Consider the following 23,722-nt stretch of genomic DNA (forward strand, 5'->3'; position numbering starts at 1 on the left):
GGGTGTAAGGACAGAGGGTCTAAGGACAGAGGGTCTAAGGACAGAGGGTCTGAGGACAGAGGGTCTAAGGACAGAGGGTCTGAGGACAGAGGGTCTAAGGACAGAGGGTCTGAGGACAGAGGGTCTAAGGACACAGGGTCTGAGGACAGAGGGTCTAAGGACAGAGGGTCTGAGGACAGAGGGTCTAAGGACAGAGGGTCTGAGGACAGAGGGTCTAAGGACAGAGGGAGGACAGAGGGTCTAAGGACAGAGGGAGGACAGAGGGTCTGAGGACATAGGGTCTAAGGACAGAGGGTCTAAGGACAGAGGGTCTGAGGACAGAGGGTCTAAGGACAGAGGGTGTAAGGACAGAGGGTCTAAGGACAGGGTGTAAGGACAGAGGGTCTAAGGACAGAGGGTGTAAGGACAGAGGGTCTAAGGACAGAGGGTCTAAGGACAGAGGGTGTAAGGACAGAGGTTCTAAGGACAGAGGTCTAAGGACAGAGGTCTAAGGACAGAGGGTGTAAGGACAGAGGGTCTAAGGACAGAGGGTCTAAGGACAGAGGGAGGACAGAGGGTCTAAGGACAGAGGTCTAAGGACAGAGGGTCTAAGGACAGAGGGAGGACAGAGGGTCTAAGGACAGAGGTCTAAGGACAGAGGGAGGACAGAGGGTCTGAGGACAGAGGGTGTAAGGACAGAGGTCTAAGGACAGAGGGTCTGAGGACAGAGGGTGTAAGGACAGAGGGTCTAAGGTTCCCGACCCCTGCCTTAAATGATAGTGCAGTTTAAGATTGGACAGAGAGAAGGGGAATGACATGCAGCAGGTCTGTTTCGAACCCCGGGCTTGAATGTGTGTCGCCTGCTCTACGAGCTGCGCCACCAGGGATGTGTAATGTACACGTTGGATGTGTAATGTACACGTTGGATGTGTAATGTATACGTTGGATGTGTAATGTACACGTTGGATGTGTAATGTATACGTTGGATGTGTAATGTACACGTTGGATGTGTAATGTATACGTTGGATGTGTAATGTACAGTTTGTGTAATGTATACGTTGGATGTGTAATGTACACGTTGGATGTGTAATGTACACGTTGGATGTGTAATGTACACGTTGGATGTACATTATCTTTTCAACAGATTTAGATTTGGTATCTTTACTTGCTCACAAGGAAGATGATGCTGGCGTGCGTAACAATTGTGTCGCTAGTTGGCTGGCTCCATAATGATCCAATACAAACGCAATACCAACAACTCAACAGCAACAATGCATACTACGACACATTTGCGGTTATATGAAGTGTTGATTATGAGGGGGCTCAATTGCGGTTCGCTCCCCCTTATATTTCGAATTGCACGCCGAACCAGAACTTTATATTCAGTCTTAGATGTGTGCGTCAAAGAATCTTCAGGGCAAAGATACTTTAAATGCACTGCAGCCTTGCACTTCAATGGTTTTATATTTATTGTCCACTTGATGGCGCAGTAGAGCAAATGAAGCACCGTGAAGCTTCGGCCCATGAGCGAACCCATTGGATGGAAAGCTTCATCTCGCCATCACTATAATATACTATGACTGTTTGACAAACTGTACAATATGACCTTATGTCATTTTTTATACTATGACTATTATGACATACTATACTATACTGTCACACTATACAATGACATTTAAACCTTTTTCGACATGCTAAACATGACATACTGTACTGATTTATTTTGACATCCTGTGCCCTGACATTTCATAACTTTTTATCAACATTTTGAACTTTTTTCTACATACAAAACTTTCTTTTGACATGACTTGAGTTTTTGTATGCTATAATATGACTTCTTTATGACATACTAGACATTTTTGATTTTCTTTTCAAAATACTATGACTTATTGTGACTATATTTCTATGTTTCTGACTTTTAAACTTAAAAAAACAACTAAACATGACATTTTATGACCATTTATACTACGTCATCATCACTTGTCTACGACTCTTAAAGATTAATATAGCTTTAAAGGCTCAGAAATGCCTTTTATTGTAAAAGAGATGGGATATTTATCAAATGTATTATTCAGCATGTTTTGCATCTTAACTAATCTAATCTAATATATAATATATAATATATAATCTAATATATACTTAACCTTTTGTGCTTGTTTCCTCACGTCCCCACTTGGGGGCAGAGTTTCATTGTTACTGTAAAAGTCAAAGACGGAGCCAAAGGTTCGTTATCACCCACCTCATTTTATTAAGCAAAGTATCAGAATGGTCTGCAATTAGTTGTTTAACAAAAACAAAGATAACGTAGGGAATGTAATGAACAGTAAAGGCAATACTGTTTGACAATAACTGCTTTCAAAACCAGAGTATGATGAATAATCATAATATGGGGAATGTGACTGATTAAATGTTAAATGTGTGACGTGTAGTGTGTGCATGTGTGTGTGTGTGCTGAGTGCCAGCAGCTAAACAGCAGTTGATATGACAGTGTTGGGAATAATAACATAACGCAGTAAAGCAAACTTTGTACTGCAAGTACTTCACATCCATCTGTGGCTGCATGTGCTCAAGATGTGGTAACTACAGTACAGCAATTAAAAAAACATGTTACCTATGGTTACAAAGCTAATCAGATGGCTTAAAGCCACCAAATCAAAAATATATATATATATATATATATGTTTTTTTATTTTGTATATATATATATATATATATATATATATATATATATATATATATATATATAATTAGCCCTCACAAATTAGCTCTCTATTCAGGGTTGTAATTTAACCAAAAACTAGACTGGCCTCATATCATATACTGTTTTTCACGTATGAAAGTGAAGTAGTTCAAATGAATCAGTTAATGGAGAAGGAATATAATTAATGAAAATGACTAAAAAATAAACAAAGCCTGCTCTTTCTACAAAATTGAAATGGCAATCAAAATGATATCTAATTATATTATGGGACATAGTATTATTTCTTCTTTTAAAAATAACATTCACAAGCATATAGAGTAAATCGATCTCTAATGTAAATCTGGAAGTAACATATAAAAAAATAAAGATGGAAAATAAATGAGGAGAAGGTCGTCCCCTGCTACTGATAACAACTCAGCATATTAACAAAAACATCCACTGTACATATCACACTCTTAAAAGATATATACTGTCACCTCTTGTTAATGATTTACATCCAAAAATAAAATAAAATCTTCAGTCAGTTTTTTTTTTCCTCTCTTTTTAAAGTGATCAGTAAAAACTTCAGAGGCTGGCGCGTCCCGCAAAGGTACGATGCAGCGTGACAGTCAGAAGGTCAGTACTTCACACCTAAAGAACAACAGCGCAGAAACTAAACCAAGCTCTTAACGCTAGGACTACTGCTCGTCTTTACCACAGTGTCAGTGACTACACCTCAGTTTATTTATCTTTTACAGTGTCTTGCCATTTCTCTATTGTCCAATCACAGCAGCATGGACTCCTGCAAGGCGAACGCCTCCTGTGCGTGCCTGTAGTGTGGTCCTCCAAACAGCTGGGGGAGCTGTTGCCTTAAGACAGGCTGCTGCTCCGGGAACTGTGTCTTGTAGTGAAGCAGTCCGTCTGGGTTTGGGGAGAAAGAGAACTCCTGAACGGGAGACATTTGGGCTTGCTGGAAGCTGGGTGAGCGGGGCACCCCACCTGGGATTTGAGGGGGCAGCTCATCCTCCGGCAGCCACGGGGGCCCGTCTACGGGCATCCGAAGCCCGCCTTCTGGCAGGTAGTGCGGCTTCGCCTCGCCTCTCCGATGCCCCTCAAACCTGTAGTCTACCGGTGCGGTGGAGGTGAGTTGTTGCAGGTAGATAGGGGTGGGCCTCCCCTGGGTTTCCAGCTGCAGAGAGTGCTCCGGGGGGTACCTGGCATTTCGGAGGTTGTGGGAGGAGCTAGGTGGCGGCCCCCTGCGGTAGGTGGTGTAGGAGTTGTTCATGAGAATCTTCTCTGGGGAGAGGTTGTTGCTCGGGCGCTGGGTGGTAGCATACGCTCGCTCCCCGTACACCACACTGGAGGGTGGGGTAAATCGGGAGGGCGCAGCATAGAGTCTGTCCTCTCCTCGATGGTCAAGGCTCACGCTGTATGCGGGATGCAAGATGGGAACTTCGGTAGTAGTTCTGCCCGGGGAGTGCTGCTGGGGAGGGGTGTTGTATTGGCTGGCCGGGTAGCTGGCCTGGACCCTTCCAGGACTGTTGTGGGAAAATGTAGGAGGAAGAGGGTGTTTGGCCATCCTGTGCCCTGATGCGACAGAGACGACACTCCCGGCTAGGCTGGGGCTGCCCTGATGGGGAGACGACACACTGAAGGGTGTCTCACTGCGAGGGGTCCTTATTCTGGACGGAGGTCTGTCAAGCTCCAGGATTTCGAAATCCTGCTCTAGTAGCCCTGGTACGTTGTCATACTGGGAGGCGTTGGAGCCGCGGTTGGAGTCGGCGATGAAGCCCTTGGAGTGTGGCCGGTGGGGGAGCGGTGCACCGTCTTCTGGGCTGGAAGGCGCTGGCGAAGTCCCTCTGCTCAGGTGGACATCCCGGGCTGCTGCTTTGACTGCTTCCAGCTTTGTCTCCGAGGGTTTGAACCAGCGGGGAGTGATTTCTTTGCGTGAGCTGGAGGCCGCGTTGGAGTTATTGTTGGCGGTGACGTGGCTCTGAGGCTTCCCCCTATCCCCCTGTTATGAGCTGTGGTGTCGGGATGGGGGCTTTGGGCGGTGTTGCTCTCCTCTCAGGTGTAGTGGAGGTGGACTGCTTTCGCTGCTCATTGGCGATCTCCCCCGATCCCCTGGAGCGAGCATCCCTCTTTTCAGCCTTGTGGTGGCGAATCGATTTCTCCAGCGAGTCTCGCCGTAATCGGCTCGGGGGCCGACTGTCCTGCTTGCGGTCTGGTACAGGACTCGGGTCCCGGGGAGGCTCGGCTGGCTCGGCGTGGCTTTGACCATTGGCCACGTGGACGACCGCTGCTGCTGCCACCTCAGGAGGAAGCTGCCCTAGAGGCTTCTTGGGAAACTCTTCTTCTTTAGCTGCAAGATGAAGAGAGTGGAAACACATTAGAGCACCACCGGGACAGGAACCTGAACGATGATGGTTTGACACACTGTGTGGCGCTGATTCAGATGAAGAGTCACAACAGGGACATGGATTCATGCAACACCACTGCCATAGAGAGGTAAAAATAAAGGAGAATTCATGACGACACAAATCACATTTCCACAGGCGAAGAGCAAAGGACAGAAAACAACATCAGGAATAGTGTTGGATATTAATTCCCAGCTGGCTGGAGGGGCTCAATTAGGGAGTGACATTCGATTGAGTGGTCTCTTCAATTATGAGTTCCACTCCATGTCATTAAGCTGCACTTAGCTGCAGAAGTATCCCCAGACTTGAAAGGTCATACAGAAATAGTTCTTGATTAATGAACCGTGTGACGGAGACTAATCAGCATTAAGCTTCACTTGGACGACTCGCACTCTACAACCAGTACATGTTACAAGTAATGACATTGATACTAATGCGTTACGTCAAAATAATAAAAAGTACAGGTAAGAGGAACAGTGTGCAGACACAGTGATGGTTACGCTGGGTGGTGTTGGGGACTGTTAGGGAGAGTGAGATCACCAGGAGGCAGCAGCTGAGAGATGAGGTGATCCAGGAAGTTAAAGAGTCTCCGTGACGAGTTCATCCACTGACTCTCTCGTACGTGGGTTAAATTAACAGTTTGTACATTTGTCAGATGGATGTCCAATTTCTTTTCTTTTAAAACGGCACTAAATTAAAACACCTGTGTGTCTTCCTTCAGGAATCACTGGAGGCTCTCCCGTCCACACACATGTAAGTAAGTCTGATGCACTGTTGCTCTGAATCTTAAAGATGCAATTCAACCTCACAAGAGAGTCAATTACATTCTCACCGAGATAGGCTTTAATGTTTTTGGCTGAAAAGGCAGATAAACGACACATTGGAGTCAGAATTAGTGTCTAAAACCAGTAAATATAATGTGGTTAGAAGAAGAGGAGACCATCTCTTAACTCAAACTAAGCCAAGTGAGGTTCCAAACCTCTGGCATTTCTCACAGTTCAGCCAATTCAGAAACAAAAATGTAGATTTAAAATCCCCGAACACAATGTGGTAGCAGATGGTTGTTAAAACTGAATTTAAACAAAAGCCTCCAGTGTTGGAAAAGTGGCTCATTATCTTGTCAGCGGGCAGGAAGCGAACAGACAGCTACTGTTATAGTTGTGTGGGCTCTGGAAGAAAGGAAAGTTCCTCCTTCAGCTGCAGTATTTCAGTGAAGAAGTGGCTGCTGCTGTTTAGAAGGACTAACAGACTACAGACTGCATACAGGAACACAACACAGACCTGCTCCATCATGCAGTGCCTTTAGTTGGCCACCAGAGGGCACATTATGTCACACCTACAACCACTCTGGAAAACATTAAGAGGAAAGGGTAAAACTGAAGATACAAAGACAGCAGAAGAGCCGGCCACTGCAGGACTGAAGCGATGCATCGGAACGCAGTTAAAGATGGGGGAGAAAAAAATAGCTGGAAGACTAGTTTGTGAAGGAAAAACCCGAGTGCTGTTGGACAGACAGGCGACAGACAGGACGGACTGACTGAGGGACAGATGGACAGAGACATGGAGAGGGGAAGACCAGTCAGGATAGCCCACCGGTTACTGTTGTAGGAGGGAATGTGGCCCCCACTCGCGCCCACACTTTTGTTGTTGTTGGCTAACATCGTTTGAAAGAAGAGGGAGAGAAGGCAGATTATTGAGGAGACAGAGCAAGATTACGAGCTAAAGAACAGCAGGAAGTTGTCATGTGACACCAAAAAGGGGCATTTATGGCACTGTAGCGTTCGACATCAGACAAACACACTATTTTGATCATCGTTGAAGTAACTTTTCATGCACAAAATGCTGTTTTCAGCCTCAAAGATGGAGGTTTCCTTCTATGTCCCTTTGGTGTTAAAGTCGTGATGCTCGGCCTATGTGTCATTAGTACATCAGTACCTGGTGCAGGCAGCTCCAGCTTCCACTTCCTGAGCTCCGTCATGGACGCCTGTAGCTGCTCCACCACAAAGTCGTCCTCCAAGAAGAAGTTTTTGGACAAAGTCACCTGCAGGAACTCCACCAGGTCCTCCATGGACAGCTTCATCATGTGCTCTGTAATCACACACACACACACACACACACACACACACACACACACACACACACAGTAAGACACTTGGAGTGTTGGAGAGGAGGACACCAGCTGGCACCATTGTGTAGTACGCAGTCTTACTCTTGTGCAGTTTGAGGATCGTGTAAGACATGGTGGGGAGCACTCGTTCTCCCTCCAAGATGTAGATGTCCCAGATCCTGAGGGTGAGGGTGAAGGGAGTCTGCACACACACACACATCACCAAACGTATCGCTTTGTCTTGATTACAGATAAACCACATGCTAATTCTAAATAGTGAGAAAGCTTACACAAAGATATGCAACCGCAGCAGTTGTATTGCATGTGTGGGGGGAGCGTGTTGGATCTGTACTCACTCTGTCCAGGAAGCACTGGAAGAACCACTTCATGGTGTAGAGGCTGGTTAACACCTCCTGGGTGTCCTGCAGCACAAACAACAGGAAGTCTCTTTAGTGCTGCGTTAGTAGAGGTCTCCGTCTCTACGTAAGTATGGAGCTTGTGTCTCTATACGTGCAGGAAACAGATATCACCAGTATATAGTGCAACATGTTTCTCTGCTGGATTTAATCCCTGAGTTACTTGGAGAGACTTCTGGTATTATGAGCACGTGTTGCATTATTAATATCTGCAGCGGTGTTGTGTGTCTCACCAGGTGTTGTTTGAGTTTGGGCATCGTCTTCTTCAGTATGTGCTCGTGGTGCTCCTGGAAACGCATCAGCTTGGGGAAGCCGGGGATAAAAAAGCCTAAAGGTGAGGACAGAAGGGACGATCAGGTGACTTACTCTGGGTTTGGCAGAATGTCACAATCTTTCCTTTTAAGCCATCAGTGTTAACAAAAAGCTCGACCGCTTTAGATCCGCGTCTTCTCTTTAGTTAAATATTCCAAATGATGATCCTTAAAACATGCACGTGTGTGCAGGTTTATAGGGTTAGTGATTTATGGAGCTTTACTGTTCGAGGTTTACAGGCCCAATGCTGCAGAACTCTGCAGAACACACGACGACTGTTCTCATTTCTTAACACGTGAAGTCTACTTAACCTACAGTCCAAATAAGTAGTCTGTGTTTTACAGGCACATCTGAACTCATTTTAATTGCTACGCCACACTCTTGTATTTGTGTTTCCTAAATAATTAATGTTGCCAGCGCTCTCTCTCGCTCGCTCCCCCCCCCCCCTTCAAAGTGAGTTTATCCCAGTTACCGTGCATTGCATGCTTCTGCCCAGACAGAAGTTTGACCAGAGCCCAGAAGGCGTCTTCTTCATTCATGTAGATCAGCAGCAGAGCTGTGATCTGACTCATACCCTGGCAGTAGCCTACTTCCTGCAAACACACACACACACACACACACACACACACACACACACACACACACACACACACACACACACACACACACACACACACACACACACACACACACACACACACCAGTTTAAAGATGTGTTGCTGCCTGTGTCCATGAGCCAAACACTGATGCATGGACGTTCTCTGTCCTGCATTCATTTCTTTACTTCATGTTGTGCAAATGAACTGAACAATGTCAAATCTAAAATGCAGCGCAGGATTAGCTCCGTTGGTTGTCCTGATGTGTGTGTGTGTGTGTGTGTGTGTGTGTGTGGTGACCTCAAGCCATTTATTGACATCTGAATCATGCATATAGTGGGACACCTAAAGGAGTGCAGTGTTGGGCACAGAGACACACGCTGATGGGAGAAGCAGTGACTCACCGTGTTGTACATGGAGTACGCTGTGAGGACGTGGAACAGAGCCTGCTGCCTGACAACACAAACACCCAGTTCAGAGGCAGAAGCTTCATTCACACTTCTGTATTGTGACAGTGCGGACATCTTTACCTTCCTGTCTCTTTGGCTTAAAATGTATCAAAGCCTGTATCTACATAACGAAGCAGGAGATGTATCTCAGGAAGCGTTACAGTTTACAGGCTTCTTGTGATGACTTATACTTTCTGTATGTCGTACATTAGAAGTCTGACAGCACACCTGTTGTATAAAGTGTGACAATACATTTAAAGCTGACAACTCCACGCCGCGCTTCTCCTGACATTACTGTGTCCTGAAGACATGTGGAGGATTGGACACACACCTCATATACATGCGTGTTGTATTACAGTAGTAGAATTACTCGTGACACATGAAACACACAGGAGGAGGTCTTTGTCCTTTACGCAGAGAACACGAGTTCAAACCCAGGGCCGAACACGGGGCTCCTGGGCGGGTGGGACTGCAGCAGGGTCTTCTGCAGACACTCACTTGACATCGTAGCGATGCATGAACATGATGTGGTCCCTGTAGGTGCGGTTCACATCCAAGTCGATCTGACGGATGTCTGGGGACACTCCTCTGGCTCTGGCCTTTAGCTTCTGTGGACGGCCAGAAAACAACAAGAACAAAAGGTCAGAGAGGGAGGAGAGGGAGAAACAACTCCTCAGTCATGGTGTGGAGACCATCTGTACTCAGATGGAACACACACACATACATAACAACACACACACACACTTAAGCCTCCAGACCCACTGAAGCTCACACTGGATCTCTACGAGTCCTGCGCCGCAACGCAGGCTGAAGGAGTTCTCCGTACCTCGTAGAAGTCTTTCTTCTCCTCCTTTATTTTGGGAATGTCGAGCAGCAGACACCACACGTCCCCTCGGAGCTTCAGGGGAATCCCCTTATAAACCCTCCGCACCAGCTGGAGGGAAACACACAGCAGGAGGTCTTTGTTAGAGAAGCCTGCAGAGAAGAGCAGCTCACAAACACCTTCCACGTTCATGTAGACGCAACGTGCACAACGTCAGATAGTGGGGGAGACATTTAGAAGAAGATCTGCACATTCAATAATGAGAGTTCTGGACAAGACAAGCAACATGAAGATGTTAGATACTAGAATTACCGCCCCGTGGTTGTCTGCCTCCGCCAACACGTCGAGGTAATTATCTACGCTAAAGCTTATATAGAAGCTTACAGGGGACATAACTGGTCACAATAACACGCTGCCAGGGAAGGTACACGCTCTGCTCGGAGGCTGCTGCTGCAGAGAAACAAATGAAGAGCGCTGCCGTGAGCGAGTGGGGAGATGTGAGCGATACCAGCAGCGTGTGCAGGAGTGTAGTCGGCGCTCCCTCAGCAGAAGCAGAGGGCTCTGGAAGGTGAACCGCGACCATCTGGACGAGCTCCAGGAGAGATCGTGGGAGTTAGAGGGACCGCTCTGCGTGCAGAACAGTCCCGAGTAGTTCAGTGTCCACAAAGAGATGGGAAATCATTGAGGAAGATTAAGTCTTAAAAGCCAACCGGCCGGAACAGCTCCACAGCAGATATGGGAGGTGTGTGTGTGTGTGTGTGTGTGTGTGTGTGTGTGTGTGTGTGTGTGTGTGTGTGTGTGTGTGTGAGAGCAGCTCAGGTGTGTCGGTGCCGACGTTAGCGGCTCAGGTTGTGGTCTACAAGGCAATAAAACCAGAGAGAGGTTAAAGGTGGTGCAGGAGGACCGGTCACCTGTCAATCACTGTGACCAAGTTCATTCATAAAACACGGTGTATCCATGGCAACAGGTCCCTCTCAGCTGAGGAGCTAAGTTACGTCTTCAGAGGAGGATTTAGCATCTCTGAGGACCTATGATCATGTTGTGTGTGTGTGTGTGTGTGTGTGTGTGTGTGTGTGTGTGTGTGTGTGTGTGTGTGTCCAGATGGTGTCAGTTTGTCGTTAAAAGTCATGAGAAGAGATTTTGAACTGAGTTTTTATAAAAGTTGATCTTTCAGATTTGAAAGGAGGGAATGAGATCGTTTACTCGTCACACACTCGTCAGGACTTTATCTGCAGCGGCTGAGCTGGTGCATCAGTCGGCATGATGTTCACGATGTTCACATCACGTTCTTCTTCTGCAGTAAGAACCATTTACGTGGAAAGCACCAGCGGCCCTGCTGCTGCTCCACTTATCATGAAGACGCAGCTTCGGACTCGTCCACCTCATCATCATCACTTTTGTACTAAACACTACCAACCTCGAGCCGAACCCGTGGAGTGTGTCTGCGTTACATCGGCTCAGCTCTCTGCTACTGTCCTACTGCGGGCTGAATGTTCTCAGCAGCTGGCAAAGTGAGGAACTAAATAAGAGGACGCATCGAGCGTGACCCGTTTCCTCGCCGAGCTGACGAAGAGAGAACAATAAAATATCCCTGGAGCTTAAGAGAAGAAAGAGGAAGAGTGATGTGACGGAGGACTCTCTGTGGCCTTGGCTGTTTACATTTCTCTGAAGCAAAAGAAGACGCGACGCCGGTAGAACGAGTCTCACTCCGCTCTTAGTGGCAGCCAGGAGAGTCTTTCACGTTTCACAAAGCCCACAGCACCGAACCTCTGCTGAAAGCAAACACACAACTGAAGGAGATGAGGAAGAGCTGCAGGCGGCAGCACAACACGCTGCACCTAAAGAAGGCTGCAGGAAGTGATCAGCGCTCTAATGGAGCCTGTGGGAGGCACACACTCTGCAGACGGCACACACACACCTGTAGTCGCATTAAGGGGACACGCTGAGCTATCAACTTTATTTCTTCTGAGTGACACATCTGTGAAGGAGTGTGAGAGGAACAGAACATCACCTTCTCACTGTTCTTGTATTTGTCCCAACTCTTGATCATCTTCAGCCATTTGGAGGTCCGCTCCACCTCCAAGTGTTTTTGCTGAGAGGAAAGAAGAAGTGACACATTAACACGACTCAGAAAGAAATCTCTTCTTATGTGTCCGCGTTCACGTGCGGCGCCCGTTACGGTCACAGCGTCGGCACATTTACAAGTCCAGATTTTGTATTTTGTTTCTATTTTTTGTGGGAATTTAATTTAAAACACAAAAGCTCCTATTTCCCATGGTACCTGAATGCAACATTTGATCATTTTTTGCATTCATGTTGTTGAAATAAATAAAAACTAATAATAAACAGCAAGAGATTAAAACAGATACTGTGAGGTGTCGGGGGAAAGATAAATGATAAACTTAGAATTACATTGAGCTCACTATCTGGCACCTGGTCGCTGCCTTTTTATAGAGGTTGGCGCCCAGAAACACAGAAGACACTTCTTAAATCATGACAGAGGGGGATTATTCTTGTATTTCTATAAATTGTTTTTAAAACCCCCCCCTCATTGTGCCTTTAAAATCAGCTCATTTCAGTCGTACAGCAGGAAGCCACTGAGACTGATGTACTTTGATTTGTAAGGACATTTAATTAGCCAGATTAGTCAAAGACATAAATTCCTGTCGGGTTATTTGAACCGTCTCTCGTTTGTTTGCCCATAAGAAACGTATCATATCAGAATATAGACCCATGACTGGATCAATACCTCCTGCTCCAATCAGGAACGAGCGTTGAGATGTATTTGATTCAGATGCAGGAGAAATGCAAACAGCGGTTTAATATCCTGGATCATAAGCTGCACACACACACACACACACACACACACACACACACACACACACACACACACACACACACACACACACACACACACACACACACACACACACACACACACACACACACACACACACACACACATAAAGTTAAAGAGAAGTGATGAAGTCGCTCACCTTCTCCTCCGCTGAGTCGGAGGATGGAAGATCTTTCTCACTGAGGAGAGAAGAAGAAAGAAGGATGAGAGACTCGTCTCTTAACCTCCAGAGTATTTGTAGTCGTGTCCTTGTGCAGTGGAAGAATCGTAGTTTAGTCAACGCTGCCAGAAAGCCCACAACACGGCGCTGGAGGAAACAGCCCAGAGATATCCGGGTCAGCGCTCGTGTCACTCTCTCCGACAGGAACATCAAACGTGTCAGCGGTCGCACAAACAGGAAGTAACACATCAGGAGCGCTGATGAGGTTTTCTCTTTACGTGCTTTAACACACGACCATGTGGCTCAAGACGAACGCTGGACATTCATTTATAGTTTTTATGGATCCAACATGTCGCAGATCTACATCGTCCTACAAGCACACAATTCAACATATGAAGAACAACGTTTCCAATAACAAAAGTAGAATGAATACGTAAAGGAGCATCTGTTTTCTGGAACTGGCACTAAATGATACAGTTGTTCTTTTCTTTAGGAAATAATTAAGAAGTTATAAAGACATAAGAGCTACTAAATTAAGCAATAACGCATTTATTGCAATATTTCCTGGTTTTATATCCATAAATCAACAAATAAAAGAAGTTGTGCACGTGAGGACTCGACAGGACTGCAGATCTTTAGTCTCCAAAGCACAAGGACATCCCGGCTGTTCTGGGCTCAGCTGTGGTGCCAGCGAGCTTCACCTCGGGCTGCTTCTGTCCCTGTCTGAAACAATCACATAACCCCCCCCATCCTACAACCTCTCCATCGTCCCACCTTCTCCTCACACTGATGCCCTGTGATTGTGGCTAACCTGCTTCCTGCCTGCATGTGCCAGCCTCTATATATAAATATAAATATATATAACCAACAGTCCAGCACAGTGCTGCTTCAGCCACACACACTCCCCCTCGCTGCGGTGCGACTCTTCACAGATGTTATTCATTCAGTTAAAAGGGGATAATGACGGGTTGGGATTTCTCCCGAGCGAGTGCTTACTGAACAAAGCCGAAGCGGTCGATGACTTTGTACAGGTGATAGTTGGTGTCCTCCCAGGGCTCCACGGTGGCTTCTTTACCCTGCAATCAAGCAGAGAGGAGAGAAAACACGTCAAGTACACGTCAACATGAAGTCAACGCCCGAGTGGATCCAAGCTCAACGACCAAGGGACAAATAAATGAAGTGTTACATGGACCTCAATCTGTATGAGGATTATATAAAACACTGGAGCAACATGCAAACAGCAACGTTCTGGTTAAAGGAAGTATTTATAATAAATTCTGACGAAAACAGACGAGAAGGAAAAAACCGTCACTGCTCTGAGTTCTAGACTTTATCTTTTGAGTATTCTCTGACATTTTATAGGCAAAACTCAACAATGATCACGGGCTGCAGAGTTTCTCTGATGCTGGTTTGAGGGACTTCTGATTGAGCTCCAATGGACCCCCCCCCCCCCCCCCCGCGCGCTCTTCAGGGGCAGAGAATCATGTTTGGATTGGCTGCCACATTAGGAGGGGAGCCACGACTCCGGCGCCCTTGGAAGAGTGTGTCGGCACGACCGTGTGTGTGTGTGTGTGTGTGTGTGTGTGTGTGTGTGTGAGATTAACAGGTGTGAAATGAACCGCCAGACGCCCACCTGCGTCACCGTCTGACTCCAGGCCTCCGAGAGACTGGTTCTAGTTAATTCACCATCATGGACCAATGACACAGAAAAGCCACAATGAGAGTGTGTGAGTGTGTGTGTGTGTGTGTGAGTGTGTGAGTGTGTGAGTGTGTGAAGAAGGATTATGTCGAGGGAAGAGCAGGGAGAGAATATCTAAGAGTCTGTGAGAATAAGAATAAAAGGGAGAATAGAGGACCAGAAGTATGGAGCTGTTGCTGCACTGAAGAACGAGTTAGAAGTTCTGCGAAGGATGGAAACACATTTAGATTCACGTCATTACAGTTTCTAGGTTCCCAGAATGCTTTGGGGAAAGTTAACAGGTGCAAGGTGCTAATGTTGAGTCCTGTTATTTTTAGCTTCATATTTGCAAACTAAAGTATGCAGAGTCAGCTGTTAGCAGCTCGTTTTAGCTGCTCGTGTTAGCAGCTCGTGTTAGCAGCTCGTGTTAGCTGCTCGTGTTAGCTGCTCGTGTTAGCTGCTCGTGTTGGCTGCTCGTGTTAGCAGCTCGTGTTAGCTGCTCGTGTTAGCTGCTCGTGTTAGCTGCTCTTGTTAGCAGCTCCTTTTAGCAGCTCGTGTTAGCAGCTCCTGTTAGCAGCTTGTGTTAGCAGCTAGCAGCTCTGTTAGCAGTTAGCAGCTCCTGTGGTTAGCAGTTAGCAGCTCCTGTTAGCAGCTCCTGTTAGCAGCTCCTGTTAGCAGCTCCTGTTAGCAGCTTCTGTTAGCAGCTCCTGTTAGCAGTTAGCAGCTCCTGTTAGCAGCTCCTGTTAGCAGCTCCTGTTAGCAGCTCCTGTTAGCAGCTCCTGTTAGCAGCTCCTGTTAGCAGCTCCTGTTAGCAGTTAGCAGCTCCTGTTAGCAGCTCCTGTTAGCAGCTCCTGTTAGCAGCTCCTGTTAGCAGCTCCTGTTAGCAGCTCCTGTTAGCAGCTCCTGTTAGTGCACACATGATCGTACAACTATCACTGGATTACTTTGATATGCAAGAAAACTTATAAACGTGATAATTCTCAGGCAAGTTCTGGAGTTATTGAAGAGTCTTTATTTTTTTTCTAAGCGGATTTCAGGCCGTTTATTTACAACTTTACTGCTGAAGAGTGGACTCGAGTCACACGACTTCAGACTCGACGAAATCTAAAAAGACTTGCAACTCAAGACTTAACACCAAAGACTCGCGACTTCACTTGGACTCGAGCCTTTTGACTTGAACATGACCTTCCTTATGTTAATGTTCCTTAAGTGTGGCAGGAATCAATCATTTCCTGAATCAACTAACGTTAACGCTATTTATTAACGTGCAGTTAAACGATGACGCTTCATGACTCGATGTTTAAGACTTGGTCTCTGCTGTACGGTTACTAAAATATAATGAAATCTTTATCTGACAATCGGAGCGCTTTGAAGACAGAAAGACATCAAAGGCTGCAACTACAATCTACATTTATGGATTAATCGTTTGATCTGTTATCTGTTGATAGTGATAAATATCTTCTCAGTCCGAAACCCAAAGAAGTTCATTTTAATAAGATATAAAACAGATAAAAGCAGCAAATCTCCGAGAGGCTGAAAACAGCGTCCGATTAATCGATTAAATAAAAGTTGCCTATTATTATTTTATTTTTAATTTAACACCGTGCGCTACTCGACAGAAATATCCTACAGATATTCTTCATACAACAGTAACACACACACACACACACACACACACACAGACACACACACACACACACACAGACACACACCTTTCTCTCTCTGCGTTAAAAATCAATGTGAGGGTGAAATTAGAGGCGGACTCCGACTGCTCAGCGCTTCTATGATTGTGTGTCACCACAACTCTGATCGACTGCACATTCTTGTGTGTGTGTGTGTGTGTGTGTGTGTGTGTGTGTGTGTGTGTGTGTGTGTGTGTGTGTGTGTGTGTGTGTGTGCTGACACATTCATAACAATACATCTTTTAGCTTCTGACCCCTTAATACAAAGCAGCATCTCGAAAGGTCGACGCAGAGAAGACGGGTTCATTTCAGAGGTTAAACTTTACAGTATTTCACAAGAATTAAGCGAAGAAACAAAGTTTTTTCTTTTAACTTCCAACCTCTTAAATTCATCTTGTGACGATTATTCTTTTGAAGAAGTGTTTACGAATACAAAGAATTGCTACTTTTTTTTAATTGGTTTATGAGACGACAGGAACTTCCATTGTTGCATTTGTTGCAAATATAATAATAAACATCAGCGCGAGAAAAATACAGTAAACAAAACTCTTCATTTCTATAGAGACGAGAAATCATTTTTAATATCCGCACATAAACGCTGGTTGATGTGAAACGACGAGTGTGTGGCCGGCGTGATAACAGACTCAATTAAACTCCTCCCATCAGCGACAGCGACACTGATTTAACTGTGATTGTGCCTCATCACACACACACACACACACACACACCTCCATCATCTCCGCTCTCCATGGTCTCTTCACTCTTAATGAGGCAGCCTGATTATGCAGCCTGCTGGACTAAATTAAAAAGACTAATTTACAAAACGAGCGTGGTGGGCTGCTTCCACTGATACCACAGGGCTGTGAAATAGAGGTGTCACTCAGGGGAAACACACACACACACACACACACACACACACACACACACACACACACACACACACACACACACACAATCCTTCTCCTGAAAGTGCAGATTTCTGCTGCCCTTTTGACAGTTAGTGCGCTGCCTACTGAACATGCACAGTGTGGACCCTCGATGTGGCTTTTAAATGCTTCATTTACATGTTCGTTTCCATTGGCTGTGGGCTGAGGACCCTCCATGTGAAATGTGGCTCTTGCAGAGTAATCACAGCGACGACACAGAGCTGCTGCCAGCTCGCTGTTATTGGGATTCACGGGCAATAAGCAGCGACTCATGGAGGGGTTTCACCACAGTGTGAAGTTAGAACAAACTATTGTCGTAAGCTAAAGTGTTTACCATACCTTGTCATATTTGGCGACTATGTCGGCGCGCTCCCGGTTGAGTTTCACCACCGCATCCTGATCAGACGCTGGAGAGCAAACAGAGAAGAGAAGATTAAAGAGTGTCGACAGGATCCAGTCAAAACTTTAGCAGCTGAGTTCAAACAACCACAAAGTCAAGAGAAGAATCAAGTTCGTTATCGCTGAAAGCTAAATGTCAACAATGACTGTTTGTGGTTACGTCACAAAGGGGTTTGTAACTGCAGCGTGCACAGACGCAGCAACACGTTTGTTAAAGTCACTTAATTACATTTCAAACAAGGAACTAAACTAAAATTGTTCCAGACACAAAGAAATCTGGTTTTTAAATGTTTTATTTATTGTATGTTTGAACTTTTAGCTACATATCCTGCATGTTACGTGACACTAAACATTATACAACATTAACAATTCACTATTAAGGTTCATACAGTAAGTGTCCGAAAACAACAACCGACAAAGCTAACAGCTAAAAGTGAGCATGTTAGCATGCTATGTTAGCATGCTATGTTAGCATGCTATGTTAGCATTAATCTCAACGTGAATGTTTGAGCATCCTGTGATGAATTCATGTGAAAAGTCATGTGACACGGCGAGTAATCCGACAGGTGAGGAGATATTTCTCAAGCGTTGGGACATTTTGACGGACATTCCCGCCCCCGGAGCTACACTGCTAACGTTAGCATGACTAAAATTAACAAATAAAACCTCAACAACTTTAATGCAGACGAGGGAGCCTGAGCCTTTAGTGTTGAAGTTTGGTCCAGAAATGTGTCCAATAATGGACTTCCTGTAAGTGTTACACTGTTGGTACTCTCCCTGCACACACACACACACAACACACACATCATTCTGTCATCACAGACATGCTTTGTGTTACTCAGTGTGCCAGGGCCAAGAACACACACACTTCAAAACCCAGTCAGGGAAAAAGCCAGTGTGTCAGCCTGACCTCAGCCTGGGAGAATAATGTGTGTGTGTGTGTGTGTGTGTGTGTGTGTGTGTGTGTGTAGCAGGCTGACGAGAGGAGCTCCTTTAAACTGACAGCTGTTGTGACAGAGACACGTCACAGGCAGTGACACAGAAAGCTTTTCTGTGTTTTTCGAACAATGTGCGAGTGTTAACGTGTTTATCGTTGTTGACACACACACACACACACACACACACACACACACACACACACACACACACACACACACACACACCTCACACCTCTCACCTCACACCTCTCACCTCACCTCTCACCTCTCAATCAACATTTCACACACACTTCCTGATTCAGCCAACCATGAGAGGCTCCAAACATCGGATGTGTGTGAACAAAGCTGGCACACACTCTTATTGAGTGGAGTCATGTTGTGTTTATGTTGAATATGGTGTGCAGCACGTAGTAATGGAGGCGTGTAATGAATCACACGCTGAGACAAAGCATCATAACAAACACTCTGAAGAGAACGAAGTATAACAGATACTCCGATTACTGCTGTACAATATCACGTCTTCAACATGCAGCGCCAACGATCGTTGTGATGATCAAAGATTCTTCTCTCAGTTTTATATCATATGAAACTCAATATCTTTTGGTCTGGACATGTTTCACGATCATCTAATCACAATCTCTACAAGCAGCCCAAACAGGAAGTACATAAAGAAAACTGGACCAATTGAAACCCAGGGATTTTGGCACCAGTACCGATCTTTACTGAGACACAGCGCACACACACGTGATGCTTTTTAACGCTTCTCCACCATCATCAGCTACAAGCTTTGGCCCTCACGTCGTTTTGAATCCCAGCAACAGTTGTTCAGCCCCCGACAGGAAGTCTTCTCCTACTTCCTCTCTGGGTCCTCTGAGGTTTGGCGGGAGGAACTGGAATTCCAAAAACCCTCCGAACAAACACGCTCCTTATTGAGCCGGCTGGCATTTTTATGACAGGATGGTGTGTGTCAGTGAAAAGCATGTTGCTGTGGGCTGTAGAGAGCACACACAGCGGGAGAAGACGCTGGGGTGGGGGGGGGGGGGACGTTCCATAGAGAACAAGGCAAACTGTCTGGGGGCAAATAAACAAATACAGTAAAGCCCTTTTCTGCTGGGAATTCAACCCCAGGAGGCCCCGGGGTTCCCATAGTGAGAGGCAGAGGAATTGGGGAGGAAATGGGATTCAGTGTTAACTCTGCGCTCAGCGTTAACTCTGGACCCCGTACAGCCACATTAGTATTCCACAGCGGCCCGACTTAAACTAAATGCAATTAGACCCCTTTTCATGCTTCAAGGGTCACACTGGCATCCGTGACGGAGATTGCGGGGGGTGTTTGTTTTCATTTGTGGCCGAAGACTCTCCTGGTTGCACTTGTTGTGGCTGCAGAGAGTTTACAGCCGTCTGTAGAAGAGTTAAAGTTAACAGAGTGTTTCATCTTCCAGGACACGAGAGGTTAACGGTAACGGGAAGTTTAATTAGACGTTTTCTCAGTCAATACGATCATTACTTGAGACTTCAAGTTTAGGGAAATTACACTTTACCTAATCCCACAAATGCATGTGCTTTAATCCCAGTTTAAGAAACACCGATTCACCCTTTCACAATAAAAGCACAGCACAAAACCTTTAATTTTAATAGGTCAGTTGGTCGACTAGGTAGAAATATGTCAATTAATAGAAACTAAATCTTATTATTAATTCATTAATGTGGACATATTACATTTAGATAACATTTAAGAACTTTTTCTTCTTTAGATACATTTAATTCTTTAGTAATATTAAGTATAGAAAGTTTTAGGCTTCAGTGCCACAGCTCAGGTATTTGCAATAATATAAAGAAACTGACAAATGAACGCAGCTAGAGACGCAACGATTAATCAATTAATGGATCAAGACCATTTATATTATCTGACATTATATAGAACTAAATGATCAATCGATTAATGTTCGATAAACTGTCAACAAATCCTTCAAAATAAAATACCAGAATAAAATTAAATGCTTCGGTAGTTTTGAGAATCACAGGAAATCACTTAATAGTGATTATATTATTAGAATTAATTAGTAATATAGAGGTTGAGATTGTTGAAAGTACAAATATAAATGACTGATTATTAAACTCCTTTAACAGACAGCTGATCCTTCATGACGAGGCCGCCCCACTGCGCTGACCTTCCACCTCCTCCGCTCTGAGCTAACTGTCCCTGTCCTGCTGCGATTAAAATATCCCCCGCCCGTCACCCGCATGGCCAGCTGGACGCTGCCCCCCCCCCTGCCCTTGATGCTGCCTTCAGGTCACGTGGGAATTTATCAACACTGAGGGCTAAAAAGAGTCACAAGTGTTCGTGCATGAATCATCCGACACCATCGGGATTCAGGAAGTGAGGTGTAACTTCCCCAGGCGGGGTTTACCACCCGACAGGTGACGTGTGCGTTGTTCTCACGCACATGTGAGTTTTATTTCAACGTTCGTCATGATGGTTTGTAATATATCAGAACAATATTTAAATATTATTTTTATACTTTAGCTTCATCTTACATCGTCTACAGGTTGAAATAAAGTTACTTATTTTGAAACAAAGTGAGATAATATTGTATAATTTCTATTAATTTAATTTGAATTTTCCAGCTAAATATTTAAATTTTCTCCTAAAAATAAAATATTTGCTGTTTTTTTTAGTGTTCTATTAAAAAAGTTAATTGAATATTTATTTATTTTGAACATGGAAGAAATACGTAAAGAAATAACAAATAAACGAGCCAAAACAAAACATAATAAATGAATTAAACCTATATATATATATATACATATATATATATATAAACCAATAAACAATATAAATAAACAACGTAACTACATAGTACACGTCCGACTGTTTGGGCTCTGCTGGCCAAACAAAACAAGCAATTCAAAGACGCCATGTTTGGATTAATCGAGAAACTAATGACTTTTAGCTCGTCAGCTGAAACGCTTGTTGCATTTCCAGCAGGACTTCCTCGAGAGGGTCCACAAAGAGAGCGCAGACTTCCACAAGTTTCCTTAAGTGAAAATAATGCACGTGTCCGCCCTGTGATTCGGATCCTCTCCTACGTGTAATGGGTTCTTCTTTGGCTCACGATTCACGCTTCCACCATGAAAATGGAGCCCCCCCCCCGCCCGCCCCACCTAATCCTGCTGGCAAACCAACAAACCAAACCGAAAAACATAAACCTCCAAGGCCCGAGGATTTCATGGAAACTATTTGAAAGCCTCACGGAGAAAGTGAAACCTCGTCTTTTCCTTGGCGGAGACACAATCTGTGCTTTTATTCTCGTCTTCCCACTCGAGGAAAAGCCTCAGATGGACTTTGCAAGTAAAAGATTTATAGAAATGATGCGTCAGATGAGACATCTCACAGTAATCTGATTCTGGCCACCACTACAGTACAGGCCGTGTGACAGGAAGTGTTGTGGGGTGTGTTTGTTCCTCATTATTGTCGCTTTTAATGAGTAGCACTGACAACAAACAACTTGATGAGAATAATCACAGCCTTCCTGGTTTCCTGTGCTCCTGAAGGCCTCTTCGGGCTGCTGTAATGAGCCCTCTTTGTTCTTTATGTAAAGGAGTCATTACATACTTTGCTCCTGTGTTTCTGTGCCTCTCTCGCTCTCTAGACACTATCTGCACAGAGAGAGGAACGACAGTAATAATAGTGCAGAGGTGGATTTACTTCGGTCAGCTGTGGTGTGTTCAGGGTCCACACACACACACGTTCAGAGCACCTTAGAGTCCAATTATTTACTTTGTGCTCACTAAACATGCAGAACGTTTCTGTAATTGCACAGATTTAAATGTCTCATATCCAGAGAGTAACTGCAGACACTAAACTCTAAAGGTTCTGCAACATTTCACCCTCTAACTATGACTTCTGTGCACGCTTTATATGAGGAATATGCACTTTTGCACACATTTTTATAAGTTGTATCTTTGATTCTTGCTGTTTTGAAATATTGTGATAGCATTGTGTGCAACATCTTGTTATATTATTGTATTATGAGTGTCCCTGTGACAGCCATACCGCCTGCACACACACACACACACACACACACACACACACACACACCAAATGAAGTCACAACAAACAGCTGATGAGGCACTGTTCCTCCACAACAATCATAGTCTCTCCTCGTCTGCATCTCCGACCTGAACTCGACCAAACGTTAGCATGCTAACACGTAGCACCCCCAAGGGTAACCCGTTTAGCAGCTGACGAGGCTAAAGCTGCGTGTTTGTGTTAGCACGCAGTATATATTTAGCACTCTAATATTAGGGCGCAGTGTTGGCACATAACAGTTTACTGCCAGTGTCTCATCACTCGTCTGCTGCTGAACGCGGTGACATCATCTGTGTTTGTGTGCAACACAACATCACAGACACTTCTTACTTGTCGCATGTTATTATTAGCATGTTTACTTATTTGCTCAAGTTAGCATGTCAGCATTAATCTTAAAGTTTGGCTAAAGGCTGGCAGAAACTCAGTCACGTTGGTGGTTCATCTTTCTGAATTCATCCTCGGGGGAACATGAATGTTTTAATGTTCTGGATATTCAGCAGCAACAAGTGGCTCCGTCTCTTTCCCCCACACAAACACATTTATACAACACAAACACATCATACCTTGGATTCAGTTTGAGCTTTTGAAGAATATAGATCTTGTATAAAAGACATTCTTGTAGTAGTGTTATGTAGTTGTTAGTCATTGCTTTACATCTTCCTTAGACTGCATTAAAAACCAAAGACTTGGATAAACCCGTTTAAATCAAGTTAAATAAACCACTTAAAACAAAACAGAAAGGCTCAATCTTTTCGTCTTTTACCTCTTTTCAAGCCACCCAGTGGATCCTCTGAGTGAGTCGGAGCCTTAGTCCGCATTGGTAGCAGTTCACCCGTGTCCAACGCACCAAGAGACCTGAGCTACCTCATCCCATCGCTGTCCCTACCCACACTGCCACAGACGAAATATGAGCGAGAGGCAGAGAGAAGTGAGATCAGAGAGTTCACAATGCTGCCGTTTGTTTCTGCAGCTTCCATGCAGGGAGACGGGCCAGAAAGAAATCTGACTTCAGGAGCGAGTCGGTCCCACTCGCAGCATTCCCCACCCAAACACAACAACACGACAACACTGTTCAGCTCTCCAGAGAGGGAGAGAGGAGGCACAGAGGGAATCTGTTGCCTTCAGGGATGAAATGTGAAGAAGTTTCATCCAAAATGTAGAAACCACTCTTTTAAAAGAAGAGAGCGGACCATTCATTAGGCCGATCAAG

At 45.0% G+C, this 23,722-nt stretch overlaps 1 protein-coding gene across 1 annotated transcript; it reads right to left on the reverse strand.

The window, feature by feature from the left end:
* Positions 1–2,687: 2,687 nt before the first annotated feature.
* usp6nl (USP6 N-terminal like) lies at positions 2,688–23,424 on the reverse strand. Its single transcript, XM_029462029.1, is given in 15 exon segments — positions 2,688–4,673; positions 4,675–5,021; positions 7,012–7,164; positions 7,286–7,385; positions 7,540–7,605; positions 7,833–7,927; positions 8,384–8,504; positions 8,912–8,960; positions 9,455–9,564; positions 9,783–9,890; positions 11,791–11,871; positions 12,776–12,815; positions 13,793–13,872; positions 17,422–17,489; positions 23,276–23,424. Coding segments are annotated over 15 exon segments (2,703 nt in total). The 5' UTR covers positions 23,331–23,424; the 3' UTR covers positions 2,688–3,443.
* Positions 23,425–23,722: the final 298 nt, after the last annotated feature.

Source organism: Cottoperca gobio, chromosome 23 (assembly GCF_900634415.1).
Source record: "Cottoperca gobio chromosome 23, fCotGob3.1, whole genome shotgun sequence".
Taxonomy (NCBI): Eukaryota; Metazoa; Chordata; class Actinopteri; order Perciformes; family Bovichtidae; genus Cottoperca; species Cottoperca gobio.